We start from the raw sequence: 22,998 nt of genomic DNA on the forward strand, positions 1-22,998 counted from the left end.
CTTTTTTGAACTTAATAATCTTAGACTCCCAAATCTGTTACAGAATCCGCACAGAGAGTTCCTCTGTGCACCCCAGTGCCCGCCCGGTGACAGCACAGTGATCAAAGTCAGGATAACGCCACTGGGACCGTACTTGTGATTAAACCACAGACAGTATTCTGGTCTCTCTAGTTTGACGTGTTTTCTCTTGGTGCGTGGTTCTGAGATTCTAACACATGGATACTTTCACACTGCACGTGTAAGCCAGCGAGGCACACAGCCATGTCCGTGCGGTAGAAAGAGTAATCCTGGCAGCAGAGGAGGAGGGCTGAGGGAGAAGGTGGGACCTGGAAGCGATGTGCGGGGCTATTTCTGTAACCCAGACGAGTGAGGGTGAACGGGGCAGTGATATCAGGGGGATGGAGTGGGCAGGGAATAGATCGATGGGCCTTTTGCAAGGAAACTTGACAGTCCTCGCCAACTGCTTAGAAAGAGAGCAGGAGGCCAGAGGCAAAGGCAGGAGTGGAAGCAAATTCATTCGCTCACTCAGTGAGTCTGAGCACCCCCCGCTAGTCGCTAGCCCAGGGCCTGGGGGTGTACTGATTACACAAATTAACCCGGCCCTTACTTGTTTTGGAACTTAAAGTCTACGAGCCAAGCATTAGCTGAATACTCCTACAAAGAGATGAGTCAGGACACACAGGGCTAAGGGCCATGAAGGACACCAGAAGTGGCTGTGCAAGTGCAGTGGGGGCGTGGCCTAGTGTGGGGGTGCCAAGGAAGGCTGCATCTGTGGCCTTGGTCTTGGGCAGCCGCAGCTTCTGGGAACTTTCCAGCAAGGCGAGTTCTCGGGCCCCACCCTCCCCAGGACCTAGAGCTGGCATCAGTTCCTAATAAGGCCTCGGAGCGGTTGTGATGGACACTGGAGTTTGGGAACCACTGACCTTTGGGAGGAGGAGGAGGGCAGGAGCAGACCCGGGGGACGGACGAGTGGTCGGAGGGGCGGGGCTTCGGCTCTGAAAACAGAGGTTCCGCGCAGGACAGCCACGGCCACGTCAGACGTACGGCCCAGGGCCTTTGTGGCTGAGGCTCAGGGACCTGGGGAGAGGGAGACCCATGGAGAAGCAGGTGGGGGCTGCCCCTCAGGGCGTTGTGACACCATCAAGGGCTTTGGATTCAATCCTGAGGACAATAGGAAGCAGTTGCCATTTTTTAAAAAACTTTTATTTATTTTAAGAGAGGGAGAGAGAGCGAGTGAGTGAGCAAGCAAGTGAGCATGAGTGGGGAAGGGGCAGAGACAGAGAATCCCAAACAGGCTTCCTGCTGTCAGCGCAGAGCCCAATGGAGGGCTAGAGCTCTCGAACCAGGAGATCACGACCCACGCCAAAACCAAGAGTCAAATGCTTAACCGACTGAGCCACCCCAGCACCCCGGAAGAAGTTGGGAGGTTTTAAAACAAGGAAGAAACATGAAAACATGAGCATTTTATTAAAAAAAATTTTTTTTATATAGTTTATTTATTTTTGAGACAGAGACAGAGCATGAGTGGGGGAGGGGCAGAGGGAGAAGGAGACAGAATCAGAAGCAGCTCCAGGCAGTGAGCTGTCAGTACAGAGCCCGATGCAGGGCTCGAAGCCTCGAACTGTGAGATTGTGACCTGAGCCAAAGTCGGATGCTTAACTGACTGAGCCACCAGGTGCCCCAAACATCAGCATTTTAAATTGTTTATTCTGGGGGCACCTGGGTGGCTCAGTCGGTTAAGTGTCTGACCTCGGCTCAGGTCATGGTCTCACGGTTCGTGGGTTCGAGCCCCGCATCGGGCTCTGTGCTGACAGCTCAGAGCCTGTAGCTGCTTCGAATTCTGTGTCTCCCTCTCTCTGATCTCCCCTGCTCACACTGTCTCTCTCTCTCTCAAAAATAAATTAAAAAACATTAAAATAAAATTAAAAAGATGTTTATTCTGGCGGCTGTGAGGAAACCAGAGGGTGTGTGATTGTGGGGTGCGTGGGCATGCGTGTGATCTGGACTCAGGCGGATTAGTGATGCGTGTACAGTGTTGACCTAAGGTGGCCCCCGGGGAAACCTGCAGTTTACCACGAAGTCACGTGGGGGACCCACCTGAGGCTTTGACCCGATTCGAAATCCGCTGATGCTCTTCCGGACCCACAGGCTCCGTTCTGGTGGCTTGATCAGGTGAACGAGAAAATCTTCCTGCCAGTCTGTGCTGACTGCTTGCTGTCTTCTTTTCCAGAATCCACAGATCCCCAAGTAGTTAACTTCGAAGGAAATGAGACGAAACGGCACCCAGACAACGGCCGCCACGGCCCACGGCGGCGGATCCTGCAGTGCCCGCGCCAGGTGAGGCGCCGCTCGGGCGCGGGGCGGGGGTGGCGGTGAGTTCACAGTACTGCGCCGGGCGTAGGGCCTCGAGAGAAACGTGTTTTACAGGCTGAAAATGAGACTGTTATCACTCCCGTCCGGTTGGGGCCAGTCATGCATGCAGCAGGCACATACTAAATGCCGATTTTTGTGCCAAATTTGTCTAGGGACTTACATATATATCATATCAACAAGTATCAGCTTATCCATTGTATTTTTATTAAAAAACTTTTTTAAATGTTTATTTAGTTTTGAGGGAGAGACAGAGTGTGAGCAGGGGAGGGGCAGAGAGAGCGGGAGATGCAGAACCCAAAACGGGCTCCAGGCTCTGAGCTGTCAGCACAGAGCCGGATGCGGGGCTCAAACCCACAAACCGTGATCATGACCTGAGCTGAAGCTGGACGCTTAACCAACTGAGCCCCCAGGTGCCCCTCAGCTTCTCCATTTTAAAGCCGAATGCCCTTAATTCGGTGCTCAACATGCCTGCACATATCTGACGAGTCTGGGGCCGTCGGGAAGCCGTGGAGCCTGCATCGCAGTGGGGCCGGGGTGCAGGTTTGCTGGTGGCGCACGCTCAGTTCCCCCCATAGGTGGCGGCAGAAGCAAAACTTTCCTCGCCCAGCTCCTGCGGGGAAACCAGCGCGAAGAGCCCGCATCCGAGGGCTTGCTGGGCCAGGCGGCGCTGGAGACATAGGATGTGTTGCCCGCGCCTGGTCCGCTCCCCGCGGGCCTAACGGGCTCCGGCGCGTCCGTCTGGACAGGCTGCCAGCGAGTCGGGTTGTGAGCTGGAACAGCCGTGCGGCGGCCGGCGTGCGGGCGGGTCTTCTGGCGCGACAGGGCCATGCTGCCGTGTCAGGGGTCCGGGAGTCTGAGCGCGGCCATTAGGTAGGAGTGGGTTTCCCAGGCGCTGAGATTAGACTTTCGGGGTCTGTGATCGAGGAAGCGCCTCACGAACAGAAGGCAGAAGCTTTCCCTTTAGGATCTGTGTTTGGGAGCAGCGGGCGTTCCGGCTGCTGGGGGTGACCCCGCGGCCGCGGCGCGCGTCCCCCGACACCCAGCGTTCACTGAGTCCTGGACACCGTCATCAGACGTGGCCCCGCTGTCTGAAGTGAAGAGCCTGGCCGGGAAGGGAGACGGGGAGCAGCCCTACGGGTCTCGGTGTTCATGGAGACCTGTTTGACACAGGGCTCCGGTGCGCAGGGTGGGGGCTCGGAGTGAGAAACCGTGCAGGACACCAAAGCTGCTGTATTGGGTGGTGGGAAGGAGGGTGACGACCCTAAAGGGATCCAGAGTGGGAAGATGTGTGTGTGTGCACGTGTGCGTGTGTGCATGTGTGCGCGTGTGCGCATGTGCGTGTGAGTCTGTGTTGGGAGGAGAGTACTGTTGAATGCCAGGGCTGTGAAAATCCTTCACTCGTTCGTTAGTCCAAGAAATACTTCTGGAGCCACGGTCATGCGCTGGGTACTCTGGGGCGGGGGCTCAGTGGCGGAAACGCCCAGTTGTGTTTCATGGAGCCTATACTCGGAGTTGTCATTTCCCAAACGCAAGTGAGACCCCCAGCCGCAGTGAGTGCGGCGCAGGGGAGGGGCAGGCTTGATGAGAGGGGAGGAGGAGGACGCAGATGGGGGAGTCAGGGAAACCTCTCCCAGGAGGCGGCAGCCCCACCCATATCTGCGGGTGACAGGGATTCGCTGGGTGGGGAGACGGACCCCCAGGCCATGGGCGGCCAAGAGGGGGGAGAGAGGCGGCAGGAGCGAGGCCGTGGGCGGCCTGGGAGGCCAGGTTGGCCTGTTCTTTCTGATGTGCTGCCAGATGGTTATTAAAAAACACTTAGAATAAAAGAGATCACTGACCCCCCCCCGCCATGCCACCATAGCTGTTTTCGTCTCATCTTGTAGACTCTCTCCACATGTGAGAACACATTTCTCATTCCTTTTTGTGACTCATTTATTTTGGAGAGAGAGCGAGCACACACATGCGTGCAGGGAGGGACAGAGAGAGAAGGAAGAGACAATCCCAAACAGGCTCCGCACTGTCCGTGCCGAGCCCGATGCGGGGCTCAAACCCACGAACCATGAGAGCATAACCTGAGCCAAAACCAAGAGTCAGACACTGGCTGAGCCACTCAGGCGCCCCTGCGAGAACACACTTTGATGTCATTGTGTTCGTAGTACTGTTTATCTTAACATGCTTCTAAACATGTTTCTACATTTCGACATATTTATAATCACTGTGTTTGCTACTCGATTAAAGCATATTGACGTTGTGAGGTTTGTGTTATAATGAGTTTGATTTCTGAGTTTGTGTGGGTGTGTCTTGTAGTGGGGGTCATGGTGGGCTTGGAATTCATGTTGCTGGAGGAGGTCCTGGTTGAAATGAGGGTAGGGAGGCGGGTGGGAGCCTGGGCTGGGATCTGGGAGAGCATGAGCCGCGGGGACGGACCGTGGCAGAGGAGGCCTGTGGCTCAGACGTGCGGGCCGTGGGCCCTGGAGGCAGGTCACTTTGCAGCCACGGATTTCTCTGCTAAACTGAATTCCGTTGACTGGCTAAATTGTTTTTTACGATACCCTATCATTTGGAATATATTAGTAAATCAGCTTGCATTCTTATAGCCCCTATGTTTGGAACAGCGGACAAGGGGTCATCAGCTGAGTCCAGGACACGGAGGGGGTGTGTGGCTGGGGTGGAGGAGACAGCACAAGCCCCGGAATCCGCATATTTGATTAGATTATTATGTGGATGACTCGATTTTCCACATGTTCTTTGAAGTGGGCTGCAGAACTGTGGGACTCTGCGGTCAATACAAGGTATCCCTTCTTGAGTATTGACAGATTTTCTTGTCATCTTTGCCTTTCTGTGAGAAGACACACAAGTCACTCATGCACGTATGCAAGTGCACATGTGCGCGTGCACACACACACACACACACACACACACACACACACCCCGGCTCAACTGGGCAAAAAGCCTAACATTAAATTCCAGAGAGTTCAAGTCTTGGCCTCATGAGTAAATTTGACTTTTTCTTTCTGGATTAACCAGTTGCCAGAAAAATGGGTGCTCATTTATTGCTGGGTGGGTCTCCATAGAATTGTTCTGGGTGTGTTTGTGGTTTTTTAATATTATTTCATTTTGATATTAAGCAGGGAACTTTACAGCCTCCTTCAAAAACTGTAGACTCCTCAGGCAGCCTCAGGGTCTCCTAAACCAGGGGTCTCTGCCTGTTAATGCACAGACGGCTGGGTTAGCCCCGCCCCCCCAGAGTTTCCGATTGGTTGGTCTGGGTGGGGCCCGAAAAATGCCTCTCTGAGAAGGTTCTAGGCGATGCTGATGTTGTCTGCTCGGGGACCACACTTTGAGAACTATTCGTTTGAAGCTACCTATATGTCTATGTGTCTGCTTCAACAGCCTATTAAAGATTTTTAAAATTTATTTTAAGAGAGAGCATGCATGCACATGAGCAGGAAAGGGACAGAGAGAGAGGGAGAGAGAATTCCAAGCAGGCTCTGCTGTCAGTGCAGGGCCCGACACGGGGTTTGATCCTACGAACTGTGAGATCATGACCTGAGCTGAAATCAAGAGTTGGGTGCTCAACCGACTGAGCCTCCCAGATGCCCCTTTAACAGCCTTTTAAAACTAATTTTTAAAAATGGAGGAGAGGGACGCCTGGGTGGCTCAGTCGATTAAATGTCTAACATCAGCTCAGGTCATGATTTCTTAGTTCACAAGTTCGAGCCCCGCGTCGGGCTCTGTGCTGACAGCTCGGAGCCTGGAGCCTGCTTCAGATTCTGGGTCTCCCTCTCTCTCTCTGCCCCTCCCCAGCTTGTGCTCTCTCTCTCTCAAAAATAAATAAACACTAAAAAAAATAAAGATGGAGAAGAAATGTATCTTAAAATAAGGGTATTGGTAACAGTTAAAAACCATATTATTTCTGCATAAGGATCTGCAAGTGGACTAGCTCTTCTTCCACCTTGACGTGAACTGACAGTGGCCTCTCTTGGGAAAGGTCTCTAACCTAACCCTGGAGCGAGAGTGATTCAGTGCACATCCTGAGCAACTTGAGGACAGGAGGTTGCTAAGTTTCTACATGCTGCCTCAGCGCTATTGCACTTGCTGTGGTTGGCCCACTCCTATACTCGAAAAACACGCTGCATTTCCCTAAAACCCTGAGTGACACGATGAGCTGCTGAGGTTGGGCTGTTCAGACTTCCCCTCCTGTCCCTCCACCGTCACCGGCGTGTGGCCTGCAGCGTTTGCTCAAGAACGAATCGCCGAGGGGCTAGCCACTTGGAAAATGCGGGTACCACGACTGTGCAGGCTGAACACCAAACAGGCTCCACTGTCCGAGCTACCAGATCTGCCTCTTCAGAATGTCCGTATTAAAAAAATTTTTTTTAATGTTTTTTATTTATTTTTGAGAGACACAGAGAGACGACACAAGCAGGGGAGGGTCAGAGAGAGAGGGAGACACAGAATCTGAAGCAGCTCCAGGCTCTGAGCTGTCAGTACAGAGCCCAACGCGGGGCTCGAACCCATGAATTGTGAGATCAGGACCTGAGCCGAAGCGGGAGCCAGACGCTTAACTGACTGAGCCACCCAGGCGCCCCTGGAATGCATTGCGAGGAGACCAGTGAGGTCTCGCTGGCTCTCACGGTCCTGCAACTGGTAGAAATCAGAGCCGGAGAAGACCCAACAGGACACAGACCACTCCCCCGCCGGAAGAGGATTATCCCCTGCAGTGCGCTCAGTAGCATTGGGAAGAATTACTTTTCATATGATGGTGATTATTTTTCTCGTGCTGTCTTCGGCTAAGTGTTTCTTGAATTGAATCGCTTTGTATTCAAGTAATAAAATGCACAACAGGCAGTACATTTCTGGGTGATTATCTCACTCCTCAGGTGGTGTAATAAGGCATGAGGCCAAGGCCCTGGCACGCCTTATTGTTATCAGGAAGGGAATTTATGGATAAAATAAAGCGAGCGCCTATTTGCATCCGCAGTAGCCACAACAAGGAAAGCAGTCGCGGCAGGTCCTCCCCACGTGCGTGCAGAGCAGGCAGACATGAGGGGCGAGTGCTCCCTAACCAGCCCTGCAGCTCCGGAGCCCGAGACTTGCCCCTTCCTGTAAGGAGCTTGCTAGGAATTGTGCAGAAAATAGCAGGAAGGCCTTGGCCATGACAGCCATACGGACTTGATACTCAGGCTGAGCTCTCCCCCGACGACCCAGCTCTGGGCTCAGCTGCTGCCTAGTCCTGGGCACCTTGGCGGCCTATTCTGAGTGTCAGCCTCCTTTACTAATGAAATGCAGCAGGTGGTTGGGCATGAAGAGGGTTCAGTGATGGCTGTTCATGAATCTTAAGCCCATTTCCTGGCTCAGAGTAGGTTCCCAATAAATGCTAATTGAATTAGAATGTTTTTCCTTTTTTAAAAAAATTTAACTCCAAGTTAGGTAACATATAGTGTAGTCATAATTTCAGGAATAGAATTGAGTGATTCATCACTTACATGTAGCCCCCAGTGCTCATCCCAACCAGTGCCCTCCTTAATGCCCATCCCCCCTTTAGCCCATCCCCTACCCAGCACCCCACCAGCTACCCTCAGTTTGTTCTCTGTATTTAAGAATCTCTTATGGTTTGTCTTTCTCTCTGTTCTTAAAGTATTTTTGCTTCCCTTCCCTTATGTTCATCTGTTCTGTATCTTAAATTCCGCATGTAAGTGAAGTCACGTGGTATTTGTCTTTCTCTGACTGACTGACTTCACTCAGCATAACACACTCTAGTTCCAGCCACACTGTTGCAAATGGCAAGGTTTCATTCTTTCTGATTGCTGAGTAATACTGTATTGTACACACACACTTCTATACACACCTCATCTTCTTTATCCATTCGTCAGTTGATGGACATTGGGCGCTGTCCATACTTTGGCTCTTGTCGATAGCACTGCTGTAAACATTGGGGTGCATATGCCCCTTCGAATCAGCTCTCCTGTGCCCTTTGGATTAGTACCTAGCAGTGCAATTGCTGAGTCATAGGGCAGTTCTATTTTTAAATTTTCAAGGAACCTCCATCTTGTTTTCCAGAGCGGCTGCACCAGTGTGCGTTCCCACCAGCCGTGCATAAGGGTTCCTCTTTCTCCACATCCTCGCCAATATCTGTTGTTGCCTGAGTTGTTAGTTTTAGCCATTCTGATGGGTGTGAGGTGGTATCTCATTGTGCTTTTGATTTGTATTTCCCTGTTGTTGAGTGATGTTCAGTATTTTTTCATGTGTCTCTTAGCCATCTGGATGTCTTCTTCAGAAAAGCGTCTATTCATGTCTTTTGCCCATTTCTTCACTAGATTATTTGTTTTATGGATATTGAGTTTGATAAGTTCTTTATAGATTGTGAATACTAACCCTTGATCTGATATGTCATTTGCAAATATCTCCTCCCATTCCGTTGGTTGCCTCTTGGTTTTGCTGATTGTTTCCTTCACTGTGCCTAAGCTCTTTATCTTGATGAGGTCCCAGTAGTTCATTTTTGCTTTTGTTTCCCTTGCCTCTGGAGATGTGTCAAGAAGTTGCTGCAGCCAACATCAAAGAGATTGTTGTCTGTTTTTTCCTCTAGGATCTTGATGGTTTCTGTTATTATGTTTAGGTCTTTCATCGATTTAGAGTTTATTTTTGCACATTCTGTAAGAAAGTGGTCCAAGTTCATTCTTCTGCATGTCTCTGTCCAGTTTTCCCAACACCATTTGCTGAAGAGACTGTCTTTTTTTTCCATTGGATATTCTTTCCAGATTTGTCAAAGATTAGCTTACCATATGTTTGTGGGTCCATTTCTGGGTTCTCTATTCTGTTCCATTGATCTATGTGTCTGTTTTTGTGCCAGTACCATACTGTCTTGATGATGACAGCTTTGTAATACAGCTCGAAGTTTGAAGTTGTGATGCCTCCAGCTTTGTTTTTCTCTTTCAGGATTGCTTTGGCTGTTTGGGATCTTTTCTGCTTCCATACGAGTTTTAGGATTATTTGTTCTAGCTTTATAAAGGATGCTTATGTTACTTTGATAGGGATTACATTGAGTATGTAGATTACTTTGGGTAGTACTGACATTTTAATAATATTTGTTCCTCCAATCCATGAGCATGGAATATTTTTCCTTTTTTGTTGTCTTCTTCAATTTCTTTGATGAGCTTTCTATAGTTTTCTGTATACAGACTTTTCACCTCTTTGGTTAGATTTATTTCTAGGTATTTTATGGTTTTTGATATAATTATAAATGGGATTGATTCCTTGATTTCTCTTTCTGCTGCTCCATTATTGGTGTATAGAAATGCAACTGATTTCTGTACATTGATTTTATATCCTGCAACTTTTCTGAATTCATGGATCAATCCTAGCAGTTTTTTTTGATAGGGTCTTTTGGGTTTTACACATAGAGTATCATGTCATCTGCAAAGAGTACTTCCTTTTGGCCGATTTGGATGCCTTTTATTTTACTGTGTTTTCTGATTGCTGATTCCAATACTATGTTGAGAACCTGTGGCAAGAGTGGACATCTTTGTCTTGTTCCTGATCTTAGGGGAGAAAACTCTCAGTTTTTCCCCATTGAGGATGATATTAGGGGTGGGTCTTTTGTATATGGCCCTTATGATCTTGAGGTATGATCCTTATATCCCCATTTTCTTGAGGTTTTTTTTTTTTTTATCAAGAAGGGATGCTGTATTTTGTCAAATGCTTTTTCAGCATCTGTGAGAGGATCCGTGGTTCTTATCCTTTCTTTTGTTAATATGATGTATTACATTGACTGATTTGTGGATATTGAACTAGCTCTGCATCCCAGGAATAAATTGCACTTGGTTGTGGTGAGTAATTCTTTTAATGTATTGTTGGATCCAGTTTGCTAATATCTTGTTGAGAATTTTTGCATCTATGTTCATCAGGGATATTGATCTGTAGTTCTCTTTTTTAGTGGGATCTTTGTCTTGTTTTGGAATAAAGGTAATGCTGGCCTTGTAGAATGAGTTTGGAGGTTTTTCTTCCATTTCTATTTTTTCAAACAGGTTCAAAAGAATGGGTGTTAACTCTTCTTTAAATGTTTGGTAGAATAGAATTTCCCTGGAAAGCCATCTGGTTCTAGACTCTTGTTTGTTGAGAGAGTTTTGATTACTGATTCAATTTCTTTACTGGTTATGGGTCTGTTCAAATTTTCCATTTCTTCCTGTTTCAGTTTTGGTAGTTTATATGTTTTAGGAATTTGTCCATTTCTTCCAGATTGCCCAATTTGCTGGTATATAATTGCTCAAAGTATTCTCTTATTGTGTGTATTTCTGGAGTGTTGGTTGTGATCTCTCCTCTTTCATTTGTGATTTTATGAATTTGGGTCCTTTCCATTTTATTTTTGATCAATCTGGCTAGTGGTTTATAATTTTTGTTAATTCTTTCAAAGAACCAGTTCCTGGTTTCATTGAAGTGTTCTACTGGTTTTTTTTTTTTTTTCAACATCACTGATTTCTGCTCTAATATCTATTATTTCCCTTCTTCTGCTGGTTTTGGGCTTTATTTACTGTTCTTTTTCCAGCCCTTTTAGGTATAAGGTTAGGTTGTGTTTTTGGGACCTTTCTTCCTTCTTTAGGAAGTCCTGGAATGCTAGATACTTCCCTCTTATGACCACCTTCATGTATCCTAGAGACTTGGGCTGTTGTGCTTTCATTTTCATTGGCTTCCATGTACTTTTTAACTTACTCTTTAGTTTCTTGGTTAACCCATTCATTCTTTAGTCAGGTGTTCTTTAATTTTCCAAGTATTCATGGTCTTTCCAAATTTTTTCTTGTGGTTGATTTCCAGTTTCATACCATTGTGGTCTGAAAATATGCAAGGTATGATATTGATCTTTTTGTGTTTGTTGAGGGCTGATTTGTGACCCCGTATGTGACATATTCTGGAGAATGTTCGATGTGCACTTGAGAAGAATGTATTTTATGCTGCTTTAGGATGAAATGTTCTGAATATATCTGTTAAGTCCATCTGGTCCAGTTGTCATTCAGAGCCATTGTTTACTTGTTGATTTTATGCTTAGATAATCTGTCGATTGCTGTAAGTGGGGTGTTGAAGTCCTCTCCTATTATGGCATTATTATCAGCGAGTTTCTTTATGTTTGTGATTAATTGATTTATATATTTCGGTGCTCTCACATTGGGGGCATAAATATTTACAATTGTTAGACCTTCTTGTTGGATAGACCCCTTAGTTGTGATATAATGCCCTTCTTCATCTCTTGTTACGGTCTTCATTTTAAAATCTAGTTTGCCTGATATAAGTATGACTACTCCACCTTTCTTTTGACAACCATCAGCATAATAGATGGTTCTCCATCCCCTTACATTCAATCTTCAGGTGTCTTTAGGTCTAAGATGAGTCTCTTGTAAGCAGCTTATAGATTGGTCTTGTTTTCTTATCCATTTTGATACCCTGTGTCTTTTGATTGGAGTGTTTAGTCCATTGACAATTAGAATGAAAAATATGGATTTAGTGCCATTGTGTTGCCTATTGACTTGGTGTTTTTGGTGATGCTCTCTGGTCCTTTCTAATCTTTGTTGCTTTTGATCTTTTTGGTTTTGTTTTTTCTCTACTCAAAGGATCCCTCTTAAAATTTCTTGCAGATCTGGATTGTGGTCACAAACTCCTCTAGTTTCTGTATTTTTGGGAGACTCTTTATATCTTCTTCTATTTTGAATGACAGCCTTGCTGGATAAAGAATTCTTGGTTGCATATTTTCTGATTCAGCATGCTGAATATATCCTGCCAGTCCTCTCTGGCCTGCTAAATTTCTGTGGACAGGTCTGCTGCAAACCCGATCTATTCTCCCTTATAGGTTAAGGACTTTTCCTCCTTGATTTCATGATTTTTTCCTTTTCTGTGTATCTTGTGAATTAGACTATAATATGCCTTGGTGATGGTCAGTTTTTGTTGAATCTAATAGGAGTTCTCTGTGCTTCTTGAATTTTGATGTCTGTTTCCTTCTCCACATTAGGAAAGCTTTCTGCTATAATTTGCTCACATAAATCTTCTGTCCTTTTTTCTCTCTCTTCATCTTCTGGGGCTCCTATGATTTGGCTGTTATTCCTTTTTAATAAGTCACTGTGTTCTCTAAGTCTTGTATTGTAATCTTTTGCCTTTGTTTCCCTCCTTTTTTCTGCTTCACTAGTCTCCATAATTTTATCTTCTAAGTCGCTGGTTCATTGCTCTGCTTCATCCATCCTTGCCATTGCGGTATCTGTTCAAGATTGCATCTCGGTTATACCATTTTTAATTTCATCCTTACTAGGTCATATTTCTTTCTCTCCACATAAAGGGATTCTATGCTTTTTTAAACCCAAGCTAGTATTCTTACTATCATGGTTCTCAATTCTAATTCAGACATCTTGCTTATATCTGTGTTGATTAAGCCCCTGGCTGTCATTTCTTCTTCTGGTTTGTTTGGGGGTGAATTTCTTCATTTTGTCATTTTGGAGGAAGAAAAAAATTAAAAATTAAAAATTAAAACCAAAACAAAATAAAATAAGGGAAGCTAGATCCTAGGTGGATGTGTTTTGGCCTGCTTGGTGAAAGAAGCTTGACAGAATAAAGAAAACAGGAAAAGAAAATTGTAAAAAATTTTAAAATTAAAATAATTATATAATAAAATAGATAAAGTGAAATAAAGAAAATAAAATAGAATAAAACATTTTAAAAAGTAAATAAAAATAAAATTTTCTCTTTCTGTATCAATGATTTTGGAGGACAGATTACTTGCTCAGTGCTCTGCAAGTGTTTTCACTCTTTCTCTCCAGCGACTTACAGGGTAGTGCCTTTCTTGCACAATCCTGGTGTGCTGCACTCTCCTCTTTTCCCTTTCTCTGTCATCTCTTTGCAAAAACAACACCTTACCCTCTGCAGCTTTTCTCTCCCCCCATTCGTCTCTCTGCAAACGTGTATCTGCTGAGTTCAGTGGCTCAGGTTTTGCAGATTGTTGCATTAATCCTCAGATCAATATCCTAGGTGCACAAAATTGTTTGGTGCTGATCTGGGTGCATTACAGGGACAAGACAAGCTCAAGGTCTCCATGCTTCACTGCCATCTTCTAAAACTTTTTTTTTCTTTCTTAAAATTCTTCATGAGCTTGAGTTTATGATCTCTTCACTTCCTTAGGCTTGTCCAGTTATTTCAGAGACACCAAAAATTCCCATCATTCTTGGGGCCCTTTTCTGGACAATACATGCATGTGACATCCCTTGTTGTGTTGTACTTGCTTTTCAAAACTTTGCCCTCAGTTAAATCCAACTCTCCACCTCCCTGGGCCTGGGTCTTGAGTTCATGCTCATGGACCTCGGATGGGCTCTTATAGTTCCTTGCCCATCATTCTTCATCTCCCACCCCATCCCCCTCGCCTTCTCTTCTGGAACACTTTTTACTTGCTGTCCTCTCTCCTGAATCCTGGATGTCTCTCCCATCCTCACATGGTGCTGATGGCCCAATTTCCCATTTCACTGAGAAAATAGAAGGAACCCACATACACTCTCCTCACTGCATCTGTTTTTCTTTCTTTCTTTTTTTAATGTTCATTTATTTTTGAGAGAGAATGAGAGACAGCATGAAGTGGCAGAGAGGCAGAGAAAGAGAGAGACACAGGATCCAAAGCAGGCTCCAGACTCTGAGCTGTCAGCACAGAGCCTAATGCAGGGCTTGAACCCACAGACCATGAGATCATGACCTGAGCCCAAGTCAGACCCTCAACCAGCTGAGCCACCCAGGTGCCACACACCATATCTGTTTCTACCATCTTCTCCTTGGTCATGAGTGATGAACTGAGTGTGCTCCTAAAATGGCTGATCCATGAGATAAGACCCTGCCTCCACTGGTGAACCCATGGGAACTGGCTGCCCCTCCATTTGGTCCTGATTCATTATTCTTTGCCTCACCACTGGATCACTACTGGGAGTCTTCAAACTGCCTCCAATTCTCTTGTCTTAAAGACATTTCTTCTTTGACCTTCATGCCTTCTCCAGTTACCACACTGTTTTACTTTTACTCTGAGTTTATGTGTAACTTGCTTAGGCTCCCTCATAACTTTTCAGTTCCACCAGTATGGTACCTCTTGAAGTGATCGGTACTGGTTGCATGGCTTGATCCAAAGGGCAATTTTTGGTTCTTATCTTTGATGATAGCATTTGACATGTACCATGACTCCCTCCTTGAAACATGTTCCTCACTCAATTTCCAGGACAGTCCAGTTTCCTGGTTTTTCTCCTTTCTCGCAGGCTGTTCTTTATCATCTTTTACTAGTTCCTCCTCATCTCCCTGAACTCTGAATGTTGGAATACCTCAGAGCTCAGGTCTGACATGTTTTCTCTCTTTACACCAGGTTTCTTGGTGGGCTGATCTGACATCATGCCTTATATCCATTATATGCTGACAGTCCCCACACTTGTATCTTCAGTCTCAGACTCTTCCCCAGACTCAAGCTCATATATCCAACTGCCTATTCAGTATCTCCCATGGGAGACTGAACAGGTATCTCCAACTGAACTAATGCAGAATGAAACTCTTGATCTTCCCCTGCAGTCCTGTCTGGCCTGTAGTCTCCCCAACCTCCGTTAATGACCACTTCGTCCAACCTTTCTCTTGCATGCCAAATGAGATCTATAAGAAAATACAATTGACCTTGCCTTCAGAACATATTTAGAATCTGACTGTTTCTTAACCCGTATGACCCTGGTCCAGGCCACCATCTTTTCTTGCATGCATTATCTCAGTAGACTTAGAATTGATCCCCCTGTTTCCTCCCCTGCCTCTGTAAGTCTATTCTTGACATATAGTCCGAGGGATTCTCTGTATATAACCCTCCAGTGGCTTCACATTTCATTCATGGAGAGAGCCTAGCCATCACAGGAGCCTGTGTGGTTTTCCTTCGTCTGGCCTTCTGTTGGCTCTTTGTCCTCCCAATGGCCCTGTTCCCTTCCTGGTTTCGGTCAGATCAGTGCCACCTATCCCTCCCCCTCCCCCCGCCCCGTTTATCTTCACAGTACTTACCCACTTATATCATTCACTTACTTATTGTTTGTCTTCTAGGACTAGAATATAAGGCCCACGATGTCCATGATTTTTCCAGTTTTGTTCATTGACCCTCCCGACTTCTAGAAGGAAGCTCAATAAACATATTTTGATTGTGTGAACACATACCAAGCCATATTCTCCTGGAAACTTACCCATGCTATGATTCTAGGTTTCAGTTGAATTTAACTAGTTGAAGAAAGATGATGTGGGACTCTGCCGTCAGCCTCATATGGCATCAAGCCTTGGTATTGTCCCTGCCTACAGACACCTGTGTAAATAAGGCAGGTGTAGACCAATAAATACCTTGCCAGACAGTCAGGGGTTGTCCAAAGAGAGCTAAACCAGAGCACCAGCCGGTGTGTATTTCTTACACATTAAAAAAAATTCTGATTCATTTCTTCAACCCTGTAAACTTGAGATTCTTAAAATCTAGGGCTTTAGGTGTATTGTTTAGTCTGATTCTTTGTACTCAAATAATACCGCACACATATATCTGTTTTTGAATATTAAATAATTGTGCACTTGCTTTTAAATGTGAAGTCTAATAGGGAAACTTCTTCCCTTCCCTTCCCTTTGAAGATTTGCCAAGTTAGGAGCCTCAGACAGTGATGTTATAAAACTTCCTTGTGGCACTAGTCCTGGATGCGTTTTATTTCCTTTTTTTACCTAATTGCTCTGGCTAGGACCTTCAGTACAATGTTGAATAGAAGTGGTGAGAGCAGACATCCTTGCATTGTTCCTGATTTTAGGGGGAAGTTTTGTTCTTTTACCATTCCATATGATGGCAGCTGTTGGTGTCTGTGCCCTTTGTTGGGTCAAGGAAGTCCCTTCTATTCCTAACTTGTTGAGTATGTTTATCATGGAAAGGCATAAGATTTTGTGAAATGCTTTTTCTGCATTTATCGAGGTGTTCATTTAAAAAAATGGTATTAATGTGGTGTATTGCAGTGACTGATGTCTATATGTTCAATACCCTTGAGTTCTGGGAGAATCTCACCTGTTCATGACATCTAATTCTTTTTTAATGTTGTTGGATTCTGTTTGCAAATATTTTGTTGAAGATTTCCCCTATATTCCCAAGGAATATTGGTCTTTAGCTTTCTTTTCTTATGCCTTTGTCTTGACTTGGCAATGCTAACGTCATAGAGTTGTGTTGGGAAATATTCTCTCTTATTCTATTTTTTGTTTGTTTTTGAAGAGTTTGTGAGGGATTGATTGGTTTTAATTATTCCTTAAATGTTTGGTAGAACTTACCAGTGAACCCTCTTGATCCTGGACTTTTTCTTTTTTCCTTCAGGAAGTTTTTGATTTCTCATTTAATTTCTTTAATTGGTATAGGTCTACTCAGATTTTCTATTTCTTTTTCAGTCAGTTTCAGTAGTTTGTGTCTTTCTGTTTTGTGTAGATTAGCTAATTCGTTGGCATACAGTTTTTCTGGTTTTCCTTTATCCTTTTTGTTTTTATGAAGTCAGCAGTGCTGTTCTTTCTTTCCTCCCTGATTTTAGTACATTGAGTATTTCTCATTTTTTTCTTAGAGTATCTAGCCAGAAATGTGTCAGTTTTGCTCATCTTTTCAAAAAACTAACTCTTCATTTTGTTTGCTCTCTCTTTTCAATTTCATGTACTTCTGCTCTAATCTTTAATATTTCCTTTATTTTGTATGTTTGGACTTAGTTTACTCTTATTTTTCTAGTTTCTTAAGAAGATTAAGTTATTCATTTGAGGTTTTCTTCTTTTTAAAAAGAATACAGGCATTTAAAACCGTCAATTACCCTCTAAGCAGTACATCCCAAAATTTTTGGCATGTGTGCCTTCATTTTCATCCATCCTAAAGTACTTGCTAATTTCACTTGTGGTTTTTCTTCCCCTTTGATCCACTGAGGTTATTTAAGAGTGTGTTATTTAATTTTTGACATATCTGTGAATTACTCAATTTCTTTCTGTTATAGATTTCTAATTTCATTCCAGTGTGGTTAGAGAACATCCTTTGATTATTTCAGTATTTTAAAATTTGCCAAGACTTGTTTTATGTGTCTTAACATGTGATTTATTCTGAAGAATGTTACATGTGCACTTGAGAAGAGTGTACATTCTACCATTGTTGGGTGGAGTGTTCTTTACAAGCCTGTTAGGTCTAGTTGGTTTATAGTGTTGTTCAAGTTCTCTATTTACTTGCTGATTTGGACAGTTGTTCTTTCCAGTGTTAAAAGTTGGCCATTGAAGTCTCCAGCTATTATTGTTCAAATGTCTGTTTCTCCTTTCAGACTTATCAGTTTTTGCTCCATGTATATTGGGGCTCTATTATTGGTTGCATATGTGTTTATGTTACCTTAATTTATACTTTTGCTAACACTCTTCTTTTTTATGTAAATTGAAGTTTCTGACTTGTATAATTCTTCCTTTCTGAAGAATTTAACTTTTTTTTTTTTTTAAACATGCTTGCTGGTGACACATATCCTCATTTTTTGTTTGTGTAAGAAAGTATTTATTTGCCTTTAACTTTTGAAGGATAATTTTGCTGGATACAGAATTCTAGGTTGGTGGGGTTTTTTCTCTTTCTACACTTTAACTGTTTCATCTCACTCTTTTCTAGCTTGCATGGTTTCTAAAGGTATGTATGTATGGGTCTTTCTTTCTTTCTTTCTTTCTTTCTTTCTTTCTTTCTGCATGTCTCATAAATTTTTTGTTGAAAACTAGACATTTTAAATAATGTGGCAATTTTTGAAATCATATTCTTTCCATTTTTCAGTTTTTGTTTTTGCTTAGTGACTTTTCCACCCTGCCCCTCCTCTCCTCTCCTCTCCTCTCCTCTCCTCTCCTCTCCTCTTCTTCCTTACAGGCTTCACACCCAGGACAGAGTCCAATGCAGGGGTTGTACTCAATCCATGAGATCAAGACCTTAGCTGAGATCAAGAGCAACCAGCTGAGCCACCCAGGCGACCCTGTTTAGTGACTCTTCTAAACTAACTTTGTAAAGTCTGTATTTTTTGTTGTGGATGGCCACTGAAGTGTCTGATTGGTTAGTTTAGTGATCAGCTCATGATTAGACAGAGATTTCCTTAAGTGCCTGCAAATAATAGTCTTCCAATCTTTGCTGAGGGGCTCTTTGTGTGTATTTGAGAATTCCTTTAGTACTCTGCCAGGCAGTTTAGAGCCCTACCTTAGGCTTCATTTCCTGCTTGTGCAGAGCTCCAAGATCAGCCAGAGGTAAGCATTTAGGGCCTGCTAAGTTCTATCCTGAGCAAGCACACAGCCCTGGGCCTGCTCACAACCCTGCACGTGTGAGTGGCTTTCTAAACTCCCGAGAATTTTTGGGAGCTTCCCTATGAACATCTCATTCCCTAGATTTCTCTTTAAGCTCTTTTGTTCTCCTGTCATTTGCTCCATCTGATATCTGATCCTTCAGGCAGCTAGAGTTTTTGACAGCATTTCCCTCTGATTTTTTTTTCGACAAATGCCTTTTGACAATTTCTTACACTGGGGCTTGAAGGAGCTCCAACCCCATTCTGCCCTTTCCAGTGATTGGCAGGCTGCTGGATTTTCACTGAAATTTCTGGCTGTTGGTTTCAAGGCTACTGCCTAGTTGGGGGCAGGGGCAGACGGGAGCAGGGGAAGTAGAAACGCCACAAAACCTGGTGTTCATACTAAGATTCTGCCCTAGCTCATGAGTAAGGGCTCCCTAGATTGCTGCAAACCTTTGGTTAATTTCCAGAGTTCTGAAGAAGTTGGTTCTGACAATTCGTGCCCATTTTCTAATTGCCTTCGTGGAGGAGAAGATTTTCAGAGGTCCTTACTGAACCGTTGCTGGTGCTCTTGCCTTCTCCTCTGCCTGTGGGATGGATACACAGTGAGGCACCTCAAGAGAGCGTAGGGAATCCAAACTTTCCACCCTTACCTCCACCATAGGAATGAGTCCATGCTAGTCAGGACGCAGATGGATTTTCCTACCCAAGAACGTCCTCGCTTCCCCATTTTTGAAAATTATCGGATACACTAAAAACAATGAGTCTGAAATCACGATCTTGTGTCCATTTTAAGAAGAGTTTTTGAAACATTGGCAAGGTCATCACTAGCATTTTTAGAGTCTCCAGCTGTCCTTTCAGAAAAGGAACAGAGAGGATGTTGACCCCACTTGTACTGTGAGCTTGAAGATAATGTGATCTGTTTTCTTTTATGTCACAGGGATTTAATGCGCAAAACGGCAGTTACACGGGACTGGCATATTTGGTACCCTCCCACTCAGAAGCTCATGAACTTCAGACCTCACTCTTCACCATGTAGAGCGTATTCAAGGAATGGTTTCCAACATACATTTAGACCTTCTTCTTCAAGTGAGTATTCACGAGGAAATAACACTAGCAGTAGATATGACTTACGTATGTTTAGTATGTACCAGACTCTGTACAGAAGCTTTGCATGTCATTTAACCACATGCAGCAGAGCTAAGAAGCAGGCTCTAGTTCTATCCCTATAGTCTTTACGGGGAAACTGAGCCACAGGTTGATTAAGTCACTTGCTCAGAAGTTATATAGTTTTAAAGTGGGGGGAGGGGCAAGATTTGAAGCCAACAGTGTGATTCCCAAGCTACTGTGTTGTCTAGTCTACCTCCTTCCTTAGTTTTTCTTACTTTGGGACTCTTTCCTTTAGCAGTTTTAGGGTTACAGAGAGATGTAGCTGGAGTCCAGAGAGTTCCGTACACCCCTTGACTCCTCATCCCCGTCCTTCCCTGTTATCGACATCCTGCGTTAGTGAGGTGCCTTTGCTGTGATTGACGCACCCTTATTGATACGTCGTGATTAACCGAAGTCTGCAGTTTACGGGAGAGTTGTCCTTTGTGTTTTCTGTCCTCTGAGATTTGATAAATATATAATGGCATGTGTCCAGCGTTACGATATCACACGGAATCACCTCACTGCACTAAAACCCCCTGTGCTCCACCATTCATCCCTCCCCGCCCCTAATCTGGACGACCCTGGGTCTTCTTACTGCCTCCGCAGTTCTGCCTTTTCAGAATGTCATAGCGTTGGAATCGTATAGCACAGAGCCTTTTGAGATGGGCTTCTTCTCCTGAGCAAGATGCATTTGAAGCTCCTTCCTGTCTTTGGATGCAGTAATGGTCCAGTTTTTAACCTTCGATTAATATGCTTTTACACGAAGCCCCGCGGTTAGCTTACCTGCTCACCACTGAAAGACGCCTTGGCTGATCTCACGTCTTGGCAACCAGGAGCAGAGCTGCCACAAACGTTGGCACGCGTGGTTCACATGGATTTAAGTTTCAAACTCATTTGCACCTCTCGGTTTTAAAGCAATAAAACTTAATGTAATAATTTCCCCAAAGTAGATGTCTTTTTGTCTCTCTTTCCCTCCCTCCTCTCCCCCCTCTCCTCCTTCCTCCCTCCCCTCCTCTTCCTCCCTTCCTTCTTTCCTGAACATTTTCCAAGCCCCAGCATGTGACACTACCTCACAGGTAGTGAGGATAAGGAGATGGGCCTCGCAGAGGGCCTGCCCCGATGGCGCTCACGGTCCAGAGACCTGGGTAAAGCCCCAGAACAGAAGCATGTGCGCAGAGAGCACAGTGAGTGCACGGCCCGAGGGGCCAGGAGGCCTCAGAGGGGACAAAGGCAGGGGTACACTGTATTCTGCCTCGTGAGGCGGGGGAAGGCATTCTAGTCAAGTCGGACTGGACACTGCACTTCCTCACTGGGCGAGACTGGAATCACAGGGTCACGGGCATCTACCCGGGAGCCTGGAAATACACATCTCTAGATGGCCGAAAGGGAAAAGGGGAGAATAGAGGGGGGTCGGCGAGCAGCTTCCAACACCGTTCTGCAGCCCATGTCTGGTGTCCTATGGACATGTCTTCGTTTACCTTCCTGATCCCACGGAGCAGCCCGGATTGAAGGGCGTCCGCTGAGCCTCTAGCGCGCCACCACGCTGCCCTTTAGAAGTTTGTGCGCGGACATGCCCACAGGGAGTACTCGAAAGCATTGATCTCGAAGTATCCTAACGTCTTCTGGATTTGATACACATGAACAATATGCTGTTGTGATTCCACTTGCCTTTCTTGAGCGGGGACGTGAACTTTGATTCTCCAGGTTGTCAGCTTTCTGTCTCTCGTGAGCTGCCTGTTGATATCGTTTGCGGGTTTCCCTGCTGTGGGCGGGTCTCTGGTGATCCGTGGGAGGTCACTGTGCACGGAAGGCACTAGTCCTTCATCTGCCTTACATGCCTTACCTGCCGCCAGCGCCTGTTTTTCCCTTTGGTCACTTGCCTTCCGTTTTTCTGATGGTAATTCTCAATGCTCAGTTTCTTCCTCTTGTGTAGTCTTCTTGTACCGTGGGCCTCCCCGCAGGTGGGGACCAGGAAGTGTTTGGCCGGCCTCTCTCTCCTGCATGCAGGTGCATGGAGGCAATGTACGTGTACAACTCACGTTATTACATAAGCGCCGTTCACGGGGCAAACCACAGAGAGGAGACACCTGTTTCCGTTTAAAACACTTTTTTGCTTTGGGTTCAAATGTGCAGAATAGCTCTGGGCCTGACTTTATGTTCACTAGGCCTTTCTTCTATCATGTCCAGTCCGTGGTCAAGCAGATCAAATGGGTTTTCTTTACTTACGTCTGCTCTTGTACTTTTGATTTCTAGCTTTGTCATGTGCTGTAGACTGTTTCCTTTCCCCCACCGAAATCCCCTGTATATTCTGTGTGTTGTTACCTTGAGCGTGTTTACCGTTCCTGCTTTTCATACCCAGTCCTTTCTCCATCCGTTCTCTCTGTGGCTCTTCTGGTTTTGCTCTCGATTAGGTCACCCTTTCTCATTTCACTTGTCTCGCAGTTTTAAAAAGATTTGGCAGCACACGCTTGCGTGGAGCCCACCGGAAGCAGAAGTAACTGTCGAATGCCCCCGCTCTCAGGCTCCACGTGCGATGGGCTGGGTCTCAGCTTTATCTCCAGACCGAGCCGTTGTCTGGACCCGGTTGGGGCTGCCCCTGGTCTCGGATGCTTCCCGTCAGTAGCTCTGGAGATCCAGCACCCCCCAGTCCAGCGGGAGAGCTCTCTGCTTTGCAAACACGCCCCTGCTGGTCTCGGAGGTCTCTGGGGTAGGGGGGGGTCCTCTTTGTCCTTCAGCCCGGCTCCTAGTTTTCAGCCCCGGAGGAGGCCTCTCCGCCCTGCCTGCCTCCGCTCTGCAGTGGGCCCCCGAGGTGCGCTCAGCCTTAGGGACTCGCTCTGCTCTCCCGCTGCTTCCCACTCGCAGGAGAGCCTGCCCACCTGGGCCCCGTCGCCGCCCTGTGCCTCGCCCCCAGCAGTGGTGTGCCACTCCTACCCCCGCGGGGCGGCCCAGGAGGCCGGCACCCACTCGCTCAGGGACTGGGCCATCACTCCTGTTCCCGCACGGCCACCCAATGGTTGGCTCTTTCTTCCTCGCCCCATTGAGAATGCACGTGCTCTGCTTCCCCTGGGGTCCCGGTCCGTCCCCTCCGACGAGCGGCCTCCCCCTTCTGGAACCGAGGTTCCTGGTGTCCCTCAGCTCTCTGGAGGGCTTGAAAACGAGCATCCCACTTGATCTC

At 45.7% G+C, this 22,998-nt stretch overlaps 1 protein-coding gene across 1 annotated transcript in view; it reads left to right on the top strand.

Annotated features, from left to right (window-relative positions):
- The window catches only part of EFCAB6 (EF-hand calcium binding domain 6), a 223,589-nt gene that overhangs the window by 3,286 nt on the left and 197,305 nt on the right, over nt 1-22,998 (top strand). The window contains exons 3-4 of the mRNA XM_029954101.1: nt 2,231-2,337; nt 19,615-19,763. Coding sequence (XP_029809961.1) covers nt 2,267-2,337; nt 19,615-19,763 — 220 coding nt within the window. The 5' untranslated portion in view covers nt 2,231-2,266. The remainder of the gene's footprint in view (nt 1-2,230; nt 2,338-19,614; nt 19,764-22,998) is intronic.

The sequence above is a fragment of the Suricata suricatta genome, chromosome 10, assembly GCF_006229205.1.
Source record: "Suricata suricatta isolate VVHF042 chromosome 10, meerkat_22Aug2017_6uvM2_HiC, whole genome shotgun sequence".
Lineage (NCBI taxonomy): Eukaryota > Metazoa > Chordata > Mammalia > Carnivora > Herpestidae > Suricata > Suricata suricatta.